The sequence below is a fragment of the Ornithodoros turicata genome, chromosome 3 (genome assembly GCF_037126465.1).
Source record: "Ornithodoros turicata isolate Travis chromosome 3, ASM3712646v1, whole genome shotgun sequence".
NCBI classification, from domain to species: domain Eukaryota; kingdom Metazoa; phylum Arthropoda; class Arachnida; order Ixodida; family Argasidae; genus Ornithodoros; species Ornithodoros turicata.
Window position 1 is genome coordinate 93,611,151 of NC_088203.1, and position 12,690 is coordinate 93,623,840.

Sequence of the window (12,690 nt, forward strand, 5' to 3'; positions counted from 1 at the left end):
GTGTGCCATTCTGTGTAGTATACAACTGAAACAAAGTTTGCTGCATTATTGTACTTATTTACGTATCGGTTTTAATAAATCAAATATTATGTCTGTTTAGCCGTTTAGCGCCTCACCTTTTTGTCCTTTGGTCACTTCTCATCTGTCACGAGCGGTTATTCATTTCATCGGTAAACAAAATGCCTGAGGGTCCCCGACGTGATTTTACCAGCTGTAAATAAAAGTTCGAGGTCAATACAGCTTGGTAAGATAGCTTGTTCTTTCTACCATGTTGACTTTCATGAGCCGCACCTGGAATCGACCCGGTTACCCTATTCGTGGCAACTCCCAAGGCCCCCCAAAAGCCAAACATGTTGCATGTTTTCATCAGACAGAAGATAGCCGTGAAAATAATATATTTTGGTCCATCACCCTCTTGTTTAGAAGATTAACGCGTGCATTTCACAGTGGTAGCACTTCCTGAATGATACATGACAACGATCTCGCGAACATTTCCTCTTATGCAAACGGAAAGATGCGTCGTGGAGATGGTTCATACGGTCACGGTACGCAGTAACTGGTCGAGAACATTTTCACATGATATATGAACAGTGCATCCCCTCCCTTGCGTCTTTATTCAAAACGTGGCAAAGTTATCAGCTCTCCCTCGGAGCCGGCCGCTCTTTCTTGTTTTTGCATACGCAGTCAGATCATCCACTCCGAATATCTCCCATATGGGTTGCGTCAGTTTCTCGCTTGTCGATGAAGATCGAGTGCTCTACATTCTACGTGTTTGCTCCATTGCAGGGTCGTGAAAGCAGTGCAGGACAGTGTGTGAACTGTGAACATGTCATTTAGTACGGCGTTAAGCTTTCTGGACCTCTTTGAGAAAGAGGACCCGCTTTTGAAAGACAGCTTGTTTCCGAACGAGTTGCCGCCGCTGCTGGACACGAACCTGGTAAGTGGAAGTTTGCTCGCATACGGATAGGCAGAGACGTATCGTTCAGTCGCCACGCGCTTTGAATCATTGAACTCTGGCATCATATGCCGCACACGTGTGACGTGGTGGTACCAATGTTACGCAGCTCACATTGTCGTTTTGTGGCTGATCGTAGTCCGTGCTTGGTATGAGCATAGTTGCTCTTGCTCTAAGAAAAAGTCATTCATTTGGCAAATCAATCAATGCGTATTTGGTCGTCTTGCAGGACGTTTGCTCTCATTTGTACCTCTGCCTTGGAGTGTAAAATGTGTTCTACGTGGATATACAGATAGAAACTGGCAGTAACTGTTATTATTATTATTTTTTTATTGCTTGATCGTAAGTTATTGCTAAACCAGACATGTAGCAGCATGCTTTTGTGCTGCACCGCATCTGTGGCTTGCAGATAATCTCATTCTCCATCTCCATGTTGTTTGCTACAAATTTTGCTGTATGTGCAGCATCGATTGTACTGTGTCAGTCTTGTTCTGGAGAGGCATTAGCACAGAGTTTGTGCAGGGCCTTGAAACACTTGAAAACCGCTGAATTTGAAACTTCATATTCCAAGGCCTTTGAAGCCCTTCAGTTTGGAGCCACCCATGAAAACCCTTGAATTCTTCACAATAATTGTTATTTACAACATGTAACGAAGTACGCAACAGCTTCAGGTCTGCTTCCTAAACTAGTCATTCCTTATAGATATGTTCACCTATCAGACCAAATGTCCAGGGTTATTCTAGCAAGCGTTACACTTTCCATCGCATTCTAAAAATAGAAGACTGGTTTGACCGATCCCAAACTTTGCAGACTGATAGCCATTTGTCTGAAGTTTTATTTGAATTTTTTGTAAGCACTATGGTCATGGAGAAAGAATAAAAATCAAACAAAACCTTGCCCTATGCATTTTCAATGGCCTATCCCACACAAACACTGCCATTTTTCCTTGTGTGTGCTTCACATTCACATCACTTCACACAGGTGGCACTGCATACAACGACGTGGCATGCAGATTCTGGCGAATGCACCAATTCTCTTGTTCCAGTCTTGCTTTGTATGCTGGTGCCACCTGTGTGTGGTGAAATAAAAATGAAGCGCACACAGGAAAAAATGGCGGCTTTTGAGTGAGATGGGCTACCATGGGTGGGGAATTCACTTTTATTTTGTAGTGCACTAACGTTACTCACTACTTTTTTCAAAAAGTAACGAGTTACGTTATTCGTTACTGTCGCTGTAGTAGGTAACGCGTTACTCACGGCGTTACTTCTTATAAGTAATGCCGTTACTTTTGCATTACTTAACCAGTTGTCCTTATAATATGTACCATTTGTGGTTGAATCACATAAGTGCATTCCGCAAATCAATACCAGCAATGTTGGGCACAAACAAGGGTCACGCATGAACACAACTTACATGTACGATTTATTGCAACGCAGAAGTAGTTGATGTTCAAAATTTTCATCTGTGAGCTTCGCCCATTTGGCTGAGGGGACGCCCAATGACCAGTGAGTGCTCCTTGTCAAGGTTGATAGAGACGGTGACCTCTTATCTCACACAGTACAAATCCAAACAGCCAATCCCTTGGTACTTCGTTACTTGTTCAGAGGGTAGAGGCTATTTTTTTGTCGCTTTTGCCCCATTTGTCCGAAAAATACCAGAGGGAGTGAAAAACAATGGTGGTAAACAAAGGTGACATCTCAACCAGGGTAGGTCAATAACCCTTCTTTTGCGTTCTTCGTGGGTGCTGATGTGACCTTCTTATCATTGTTGAAGATGAATAGAAAAAATCGGGGAATTTCCCGGATTCTGCAGGCACGGTCCTCGCTCAAGCTTTCAAGTTTAGACGATGAAGCAATGTTCCCGAACACGCATTACCACACTTTACCGCGTTACCACATTTAACTACTCGAATGTAACGCGTTACCGGTAACGCACTACTTTGTAACGCGTTACTCCCCACCTATGTGGGCCACAGAAAATGCATAGAGTCAAAATTTTGCTCGATTTTTAAGTTTTCTTGTACACGACCCTAACGCTCACAAAAAATTCCAACAAAACTTCAGACAAATGTCTACCAGTCTGTAAAGTTTGGGGTTGGATAAATCTCGTTTTCTATTTTTACGACGCGATCGAAATGTGTAACGTTTGCTAGACCGACCCTGTAGATCAGCGTTGCTTCCCGTGTGGCCACGCGGAGGGGGCGCGGACAAAAGCTCACCGGACATAAGCTCACCGGACAAAAGCTCACCGGGACTGCACCCGTCGAGACTGACCAGGGTTAGGTCAAAAGAGACTTTTACTATTTCACACGTTGGAGAGTGGGTCAGTTCATGTAGAATAAACACATAATCAATCAATCAATGTAGAATATGCACCCGTCGAGACTGACCAAGGTTAGATCAGGAGAGCCTTTTACGTATTTCACACGTTGGGGAGTACGGTGCGGTGAGCTTATGCCCGGGATTCCACGCGGAGAACTCCGAGTGTGTCTGGCGCTGCCCGGTAGCGTTTCTTCTACTTGTGTTCTGGCTTACTCTTAGAACAAAAGCTTGCTGTACATGTGCACACCTGTGTTCACATGTCCACCACGCACGTTGTAGCCACATTGCTGTGAAGTGCAGGTATTACGTTATAGTGAACGAGAAAGCGTACCTTCTAAGCATCGTGAGGGGTTATCTATGAGGGCTATACAAATAGTTGTCGCTGTTATTTTGCTTATTATGTTTTCTGCAGCTGTAGCGTGTATAGAACCAGTTCTAAGGCTAGAGACACTACCCAACGAAGTCCACGTGGGTCCTCAAAAACCCTCGAAAAATTTCACAAAGTACCTGTACGAACCCTGTTAGCACTTGACTTTTTGTTCCTGTCCTCAAAATACAGTATTGCTCCCCCGATATGCCATAAAGATGGGTCATACTTTGTCGTAAATACGTGAATCGCCTTTTTTCTATTTTGCCCTTTCACAGTGAGACACGAGGCACTCTACGGCTATTCTTTGTTGACGGATATTTGGCCCGTTATTGACCCGGGCGACTTTACTTACCCCATTCATAAGTCCAGGTCAAAAGGGGGAGGGGTCATTCCCAGAAACGCGCGTTTACTCTTCGTAGACCGTGGGTGAAAAACTAGGTGAGGTTTCCTGTCCCAGGAGGCACCATTCATGAGTGAGGGGGATTTGTAAATGGAGATTTCATAAATCGACGGTTGACCGTACTTCCCCTTTCCTCCCGTAGCCGGAAATGGAGTCTGAAAGCATCGATTTCTGGACCAAATACCTGATCGATGACGCCTCGCTGTTGACTCCAAAGGAAGAAGTAGCATCCGATCTCATCGGCGACCTGGGCTTCGGACTTGTCCCAGACCTAGAGTCGTCCCCCTCCCTCCTTCCTGCGTCTCCAGCAGAGGAGCACAGCTACAGCATGTCTCGCGACGGACGTCCCTTGCACAGTCCACCGCACGGGTCATCGTCGGACTGTTCAGATCCCTCATCACTGTCGGTGCTCGATGAAGTGCAGGAAGAAGGAATGGATTTGGAAGATCCCTTTGGCACAAGCAGCTACAGCCCGGTAGCGGAGGTTGTTTCAGAACAGATGTCTCCCGTAGACGTCTACTCTAATCCACCATCCCCACTAGAGTACATTGGTGAGGAGAAATTTTAGACGTGCAACTTCGCCGAAGAAATTGACGTAAAGAAGCGTGCAGTAATGTTAGCGTACGTGGGCTTTGAGCCAGAAAATTTTGTTTTCATTGTACTTTAATATAGTTACATTGAATGGTGTAGGAACATGTCCAGCACGTTTCTGTGCATGGTGACATAGAAGTGCTGCAGTTACACCTGTTGTTTGAATTGAACTTTTAATTGCAGCTGCAGACATTGTGGTTGCAACATCAGATACCAAGGACGACATTATCGTTGTTGACGATGAGCCAGACGTGGTCATAGAGGTAACGAGTGTTCTCTCACTTTCTATACGTTTTTTTTTTTTTTTCCTATCTAAACGAGTGACCTATTCCAAATTTGCAGGATGCGTTTCATTATGAGATTCCGAAGAGCCCTTCGAGCGTGTCATCATGCAGTTCAACAAACAGCTCCCCCAATGCGAGACATCGTAGCTCAAAGGTTTATTCCTTTCCTTCTCGCAGTTGCTTAATTATTAGAGCCTGAGGTTTCCGGGAAATATTTTTTTCTAAATTCGGGGGGTAAAAATCGGGTAAAGAAACATGTGCACTAAATTCATGCGAATTCGTGTGGAAAAACTTCGAGTATGCTAAATTCGGGGCAAAATTGGGCTCAGTTACTCAAACTAACTGTTGTGGTTTGGTACGAACGGTGATGTAACTGAATTTTTTTGCCAAACAAGTAAATTAGTGCATTCCTGCAGATATCCTAGTGAGGGCAGTTTGCCAGGTAAAAATCGGGTTTCACCCTAAAGAGGCAACCTTCAATTCGGGGTGCAAATTCGGGGAAGAATCGGGTAAAACCCTAAAACCTCAGGCTCTATTAATTATATAGCATGTCGTGGTCGATGATCGGCTATGCCAACTTGATGTTCTTTCTGCAGAAGGTGGAGGAAGTCCTGCAGCTCACAGATGAAGAAAAAAGATTGATGAGGAAAGAAGGCATCTCGATCCCAACTACAATGCCCTTGACAAAGGTCTGAAAAGCTCGAGTACATTCACTGTCTTTTTCTGTTGTTTTCGAAATGCTGGTTGCACACTCAGAGAGACCAGGACGCAACTATACTTGCTAACAAAACAGTGAGGTTACATAATTAAACAAACTTGTGCAGGCCGAAGAACGTGAACTGAAGAAGATTAGGAGGAAGATACGGAATAAGGTGAGCTGAGTGTGGTTGGCAAACCTTTGGTAGGTTCGTCGTTTTGACCTTGACACGGTTTTCTCCTCCTCCTCCTCCTCCTCCTCCTCCTCCTCCTCTAGCAATCTGCACAAGACAGTCGCAAGCGGAAAAAAGAATACGTGGATGGTTTAGAGAATAGGTACGTCACCCATAATACCACTTTTACTGGCACAATTCACTCATTTTTTATCCAAAAATGTCGGTATCACTCAGAGGATGTGCTAATCGTGTGAGAAGGAAAGACAGATGGAGCACTCACATCCCATTTTGTCCCGAAATATCCGAGTTGGCTCTGCAAAATCAAGAGGCACTTTCTCATTGTCGGTCGAATCACAATCTTTCCATACGAGATCATCTGCTGTTCTGTCAAGTGCTAAAGAAATTGGTTGTCTTAAAAACAGCTTTTCACAATAATGTTAGGAGATACGATGCCCCATGCCAGTATGATTAGGGCCGTTTGTCTTACGGTTAAACCCATTTTTAGACTTCGATTGGCCATCAGTATAACTTGAAAATCCTCAAAAATGAACTTGCCATAGTGACAGTACGGGTCCTGAAGAACACTAAGCACAGACGTTCAGCATTGTGCTGTTTGTCTGAAATGCGAGACGTGCACTTTATTTATATTTTCCACCCATAAATTTTGCCTTTCCACCCGATATACGCCCATATAGCCCGATTTTATACTATTTTACGGCTCCCGAAATAAAACTATATTTACCCCCGATTTTCGAAAAACATGAAGCCTGAAAAACACAAGTGTCTAAGTATGATCGGACACTCTGGTGGCAGCCACCTTTCTGGCAGTCACTCGCATTGCGGTATCTGGCACTGTGTGTGGTACGGACAGGCAATGTGGCTAGAGTTGTGGTGCTTGAAATACGTGTGGTGAAAAACGTTTTGGTGCTCCAGTTCGGGGTGTGTTGTTTACGTGAGTGCACCAATTTTGGGAGTAAATACCTGGTTTTACCTGTCCAGACCTTGGAAGAAATTGCTCAAGGTTATGATAAATTTTCAGAGTGAAGCTGTGTACAGCACAGAATATTCAGCTACAGAAGAAAGTGGAACTTCTTGAGAAACAGAATGGGTGGGTACCGTTGGCTTTATGTCCGTTCCAGAACTACGAATGTTTGCAATTGGCTATGCAACTTTCTGCATCAGCTGCGAACAGCATCAATGCATCATGTTAATGGGGTGGTTGAATTTTGGGACAAAGTGTGTGTGTGGGGGGGGGGGGGGGGGGGGTAGCCACCATCGTGACCTTAGGCTCTGGGAAACTTTGCCTTCCCCCCCTCCCCTGCCCTTTCATGCATCGTGATTGGGCAGGGTGCCTGGTATAAGCAAGATTTGCACGTTTAAAATAAGGTACATCCTTTTTCTTACGCCTCCTGTGAGGAGGAATGCCATGTTACCATACAACACATTAGCCCATACGTGCAGTTGCACAGCTGTAAATACCAGCTCACTGAATAGCTCAAACATTCGGGCGTCCAATGTTCAGGTGATTGTTATGCTGGAGGCCATGAACAACAGCACATTTGTCCTTCTGCTAGCGCTATTCTTGAGACACAGTGCTGTAGTTGATACAGTAGACTCTCGTTAATTCAAACCCCCCAAGGACCACAGATTTTTGTTCGAATTAACAGTATATTGCCTAAATACAGAGTGTTTATTTTTAGACCCTGAAGTTTTCGGGTTTTATTTTTTTCCAAATTCGGGGGGTAAAATTCAGGTCAATCACTTGATGTCGAAAATTCATGCAAATTCGGGTGGAAAAATTACCATCAGACTGAATTTGGGGATAAATCGGGCTCTATTGTCGAACAAACGTTCATTGTACTACGTCTGATACTCTGGATAGGTATCCAGAGTATCAGACGTTGAGATCAACAATTTTGTGAAAAATTAGTATGTCATTGCCGTAAGGTGCCTAGCTTAGGTGCAGTTTTGCAGGTAGAAATTGGGTTTAACCCTAAACCGGTGAACCTCGATTCGGGGTGCAAATTCAGGGAAAAATCGGGTTTAACCCTGAAACTTCAGGGTCTATTTATTTTTATTCATTACAGAACTTTAATTTAAAAACTAACTGAGCAAAATAGATGCCGTCTTTGCAGTTGAGTTCTACGGCCAGGCTGACAGTATGCAACTACAAGATGACTAATTACCTAAAATTCATTAATTAACTATTTCATTAGTGGATTTTAGGCAAAAGCGGGAGATAAAATGAGAGACCATCCTAGTTAAAAACCATTCCACATTTAAAAAATCCTGAAACAAATCCAAAAACGATACAGGATTGAAGCAAGGTCAGCATGGTCCGCACTATTGGATGTGGGAATGCATTTCTTCTGTGAGGTATTTGATCGTGCCAACTGTTTTGTCTGATTTATCGGTCGGCGACTGCATTTCTCACGCGAAGACGTTATGTACAGTTTGTTTGTATGTTTGAAATTTTGAAGTAACTCACATTCAGGAAGCGTGCAGCAGCAGATGATGTCTGCATATGAAAAACACAAGCAGTTAAAGTTCCGTTTTGGTACTCTCGCGTTCGCGTTATGGTTCACTGTGCCCCAAGAAATGGTGTAACCAATTGAAAACAGGAGCTGCTTCGCAATTTCCGGGATTCGTTTCGCTGCTCCCTGCGGGCAGAAACACTTTACGAGGGAATTTTGTGTAGTTGGCACGTATGTGAAACATAGTGAAAACATAGTGGGCCAAACACAATTTCGAAATATGTTTCAATTAACCAAAATTATGAAATATTGGGGTTTGAATTAATGCGAGTCTGCTGGTAGTTTGGGTGGATCCTATGGTACATTAAAGGTTTTTTTCATACACTGCAAAATTAGTAATTTTTGTGGTGACCCAATTTTTATGTTTGTTGTGGGAACATTTGAAAGTGCCTGTTAGAAATCGGGTTAAACCTGATTACCCATTATGTACAATGCTCGTCGTGCAGTATTGCATTTAGGCTGAAAATGTCTGACTCTAACTGTAGTCAGTTCTTTCCATACAATCACTGTATAATTTTTCTTTCTTTTTTTTTGTGCTTATTTATGTGTACTGTTGTGATGACCCTCTGCCTTGCATCTAAAGGTCCCTGGTGCTGCAGCTGAAGCGGTTACAGACCCTGGTGGCTAACTCATCGACTCGGAACACGCAGACCAGCACTTGTGTTATGGTGCTTATGCTGTCCTTTGCCCTCTTGCTGTTCCCCAACATGAGGACAAATAACAGAACAGACAGCGGAGACCTCATCATGCAGTCACCGTCCGAAAAATTGGCACCCATGTCAGGTGAGATAAGCAATCTTATCGGTTTCACAGAATACAGTGCACGAGATACGATTGCACACTTTTATCTATGGGATCCCGTGATGCAACAGCATTAGAATGTGCACATACATGGTACGGACAGATGTTGGTACATTTGCCAACGTCTTATGGACCTTAATACACACATTTCAAACAATGCATTCCTACTTGTGTACTACTAGTGTACTTTTGTATACTTCAGTACACTTTAAATGGCCGTCAAACTGTGAAAGTCAACTGTATTTGAGATTTGGGAGTTTACGTGGATGGTATAGGGATTACGGTATGAAGCAAATTCTTTGTGAAACATTTTTCGATTCATTTTTCAAATGTTTCTTCCCCTGGGAATGTTTTTGGATACCTTTTTTAGCAAAATATTTCTGCTACTTTTGAGACAGTCCTAACAGCTCCAATTTCAAAGGCAGCAAAGGGGAACACCACAAAACTTACGTGTCTTGTGCAGGTCGTTCAAGATCATTACTGTACGCTTCAGAAATCAACTCTTATTGCCATGACTTTCCTGAGGCCAACAAGGCTTCTCAGTACATTGAGGAAGACATTGATGAGGAGGTTGAGGAGCAGAGCTCGTCGTGGAGGGGCATATTCTCTGTCCCGAAGGAAGGGCGTGGATTTGGGTTCTTACGCGGGAACCCCACTAGTCCTGTCAAGGACATGTTTCCTCTCCCGACATCAAAGCACGACATGACAACCGTTCCGCCGGACATCGTACGGCAACACGACGGCAACTTCAGCACGGTCATCACCACACGACCGGTTGTCTTGCAAGTTCAGAAGTAGGAGGGAGAGATAAAAAAAATTGCCCACCATCAAATCACAGACAGAATTGAGAGATTTGCGGATGTAATCGTTCGTTCATGCTGATTACCGATTTAAATTGTGGAGTTAGTGTAGCGTAAGCATTACATTTTTTTTGTTTTGGGTGTTTCTGCTGGGCACCTTTATTCTGGCAAGAAGGATTTTTGTTTTGTAGCTTTTTTCCATTTATATTGTTGTAGCAAAGTTGATAAAATCAAAGTTTACATGTTCTGTGATCACTTTCTCTTTGTTGTCGTTGTCTTACTGGAAGGCCAGGGTTCATTTGACTTCATTTTGCATTTTTTCCACAAATGATGGTGATGTCAGTGGTGAAGTCCAACTCTGTTCTTGGAGTATGTTTCAAGGAAATGGTTTTACATACCGATATGTGCAATGCAACGGATGATTTACATCCTTTTTCCTTCCACGTCTATTGTACAAAGTACAGCTGGGTCTTGTTACTTCCTTCGCTTTTGAGTGGTCCGTTATTGATACTGTATGTAACCAATCTGTCTATGATCATGAAAGTTGTGATTGGGTTGAACTGATTATCTTCACTAGACATATTAATCGCAGTGAGAAAGCTTTGGGGCACACACCTTTCATAATTAATGCCAGTAGTGTATTTGTAGGAGCTTTTGGAAGCCAAAGAGAAGAAAATCTTCATTATTCATCCATGCAATAGATAGACATTGTTCTGCATTTAATGCACACTATAATGATATCGTTATCTTCCTTTCCATAATTGTCCATTCCTCATTGTACTTGCTATGTATGGTTTCTGGGTGTTTTATTGTGTGGCTGCTTTGTATGAAAAATGCATGTGGTGTCGCATTGGTAATGTTGCTGCTATCAAGATGAATTATGCATTGGTATGAGTTTCAGTGACCGTCTGTAGTAGAAATCTCCAGTAGGTATTGTGTGGACAATAAACATAGCTATGGAATGATTGTGCTCTCAGTGGTGGCAGTTGCTACACTGGTATTACTGATGTATTGCGCTACAATTTGTAATTCTTTTTATACAACTATTCTCTCAGTGTGGAGTCTCAAAAACTCATTTGGCTACCATGTTTGTGCGCTGGACATCGTGTGGTAGCACATGCTTGACGTGCAGTAGCGTCTCAAGAGTTTGCAGCATTTTTTTGTACCCTCATGGCTGTAAAGATGCCAGAGTCGTCGAATGTCTATCCAGTGACTAACGAACTGAATTTGCTACCACTGACCAGCCTTTACGGGAGCAGTAAAAGCCTTATCCTAAAGTCGAGAGAATGAGCGAGGAAGGTTGACGTCACACTGTGCTGCCTACGTCACGGCAGCAGATCGGGTTGCGTCATCAAGGTCACGCTGCTCCGCACAAATGCTTATCTTTCAGGGCGTTTCTGTGAACTGAATAGTAGCGCTACGACAGTTTATCCACGATCCGTGGTTAGTCTCTGCTAAGGGGAGAGGGCAACGATTGGAGAAACCACGTGACGAAGTGTCTGTCCAATCACAAGTCAGCAATAAGGGAGGCATTCGTAGATCGGCGTGTGTACCCAGAAGAAACCACGTGCTCCTCAAACTTGAAATGCTGCCCCCTTATTTGGAAGAATGACCAGAGAGGTCGCTCCATGGGCAATACGGGAGAGAGGGAAACTCGGGAGCTGTAAATAGACAGCTGACCCACTTGCAGAGCGTATTGTATTGCGTTGTGATAAGACACCACTCAGTTCATGTTTTGCATGCTCGCTCCATACAGTCTGATGGTGATGCGTGTGCCAAACGTACACGTCTTGTCCGATGGGTGCTCCTGGGACCCGATCTTGAACTTTCACATAGCACTCGGTGTGGTTATATTTAAATCGCGCTCTCCAAAGCGCCTTTGGTAGGCTCGTGTATAAGAGCATAGAGTAGACAAAGCGCCACCTGGAAGCCTGGCAAAAATCGTCGAGAGAAAGTTGACGATATTGTTGTGAAAAAATGGCTAGGAAGCAAGCGATCTGACGATATTGTAGTGTTTCTTGGTGGTTGCTTTTTTTTTTTTTTTTTTTTCAGTGACCTTTCTGGTCTCTACGCTTGTGAAGATCTTACACGAGCTCTGCCCTGATCCAAAAGGGATAAGGCGATCCTGATCCAGAGTTCGTATCACGGGCCGAAATGATGCATTTAACACGCGTTTTGTAGCGTAGCACTCACCGGGGCTCGGCCGAGCACCGAGAAGAGCAGTAAGCCAGCTTGACTTGGCTAGCCTCTCCTTATATCTCTGAACGAATGCCCTCCACAGCTACTGCATAACACCATCCGAGATACATATGTGAAGAATAACCTATGGGTGTTTCACCTACAGTAATAAAAAAAATTTTAATTGAGGGAAATGTTTTTCTAAATCGAACTTTGAAAATTGCCAAGCGAACATCACTTTTTTTACAGAAATATGAAGTCCTCCACGGATAACCACAGACCTAACAAATACTATGTACAGTATCGCAAGTGAAATAGTCGAAAAAAATTAGTAAAAATTCCGCTTTAGCCCCTCTTGCTTGATTGTCCCAAAGAAGAGCGCACGGAAGGTGCGGGGAGAGGAGGAAGTGTTCCCGCCTTTTGTTTTACCTCAGGGTCATCTTGATGACATCAGGGTCATTCAATGCCAAACGTCCCAGACATTGCGCTCAACCGTCTCCGATTTCTTTAAAATAAATTGTGGTTGATTGTTCCCATGCAGCCAATGCACTCCTGGCTCATTTTTGCCACAAAACTTTTTTGCG

General features: G+C 43.6%; 1 protein-coding gene across 1 annotated transcript; it reads left to right on the forward strand.

Moving 5' to 3' along the window:
• Positions 1 to 123: 123 nt before the first annotated feature.
• Positions 124 to 10,894, forward strand: LOC135388846 (cyclic AMP-responsive element-binding protein 3-like protein 2). Its single transcript, XM_064618691.1, has 11 exons — positions 124 to 244; positions 787 to 937; positions 4,189 to 4,597; positions 4,821 to 4,900; positions 4,980 to 5,075; positions 5,518 to 5,610; positions 5,746 to 5,793; positions 5,895 to 5,953; positions 6,833 to 6,901; positions 8,911 to 9,110; positions 9,592 to 10,894. The coding sequence occupies exons 2-11, from the start codon at positions 827 to 829 to the stop codon at positions 9,924 to 9,926; spliced, it is 1,500 nt and encodes a 499-aa protein (XP_064474761.1). The 5' UTR covers positions 124 to 244; positions 787 to 826; the 3' UTR covers positions 9,927 to 10,894.
• Positions 10,895 to 12,690: the final 1,796 nt, after the last annotated feature.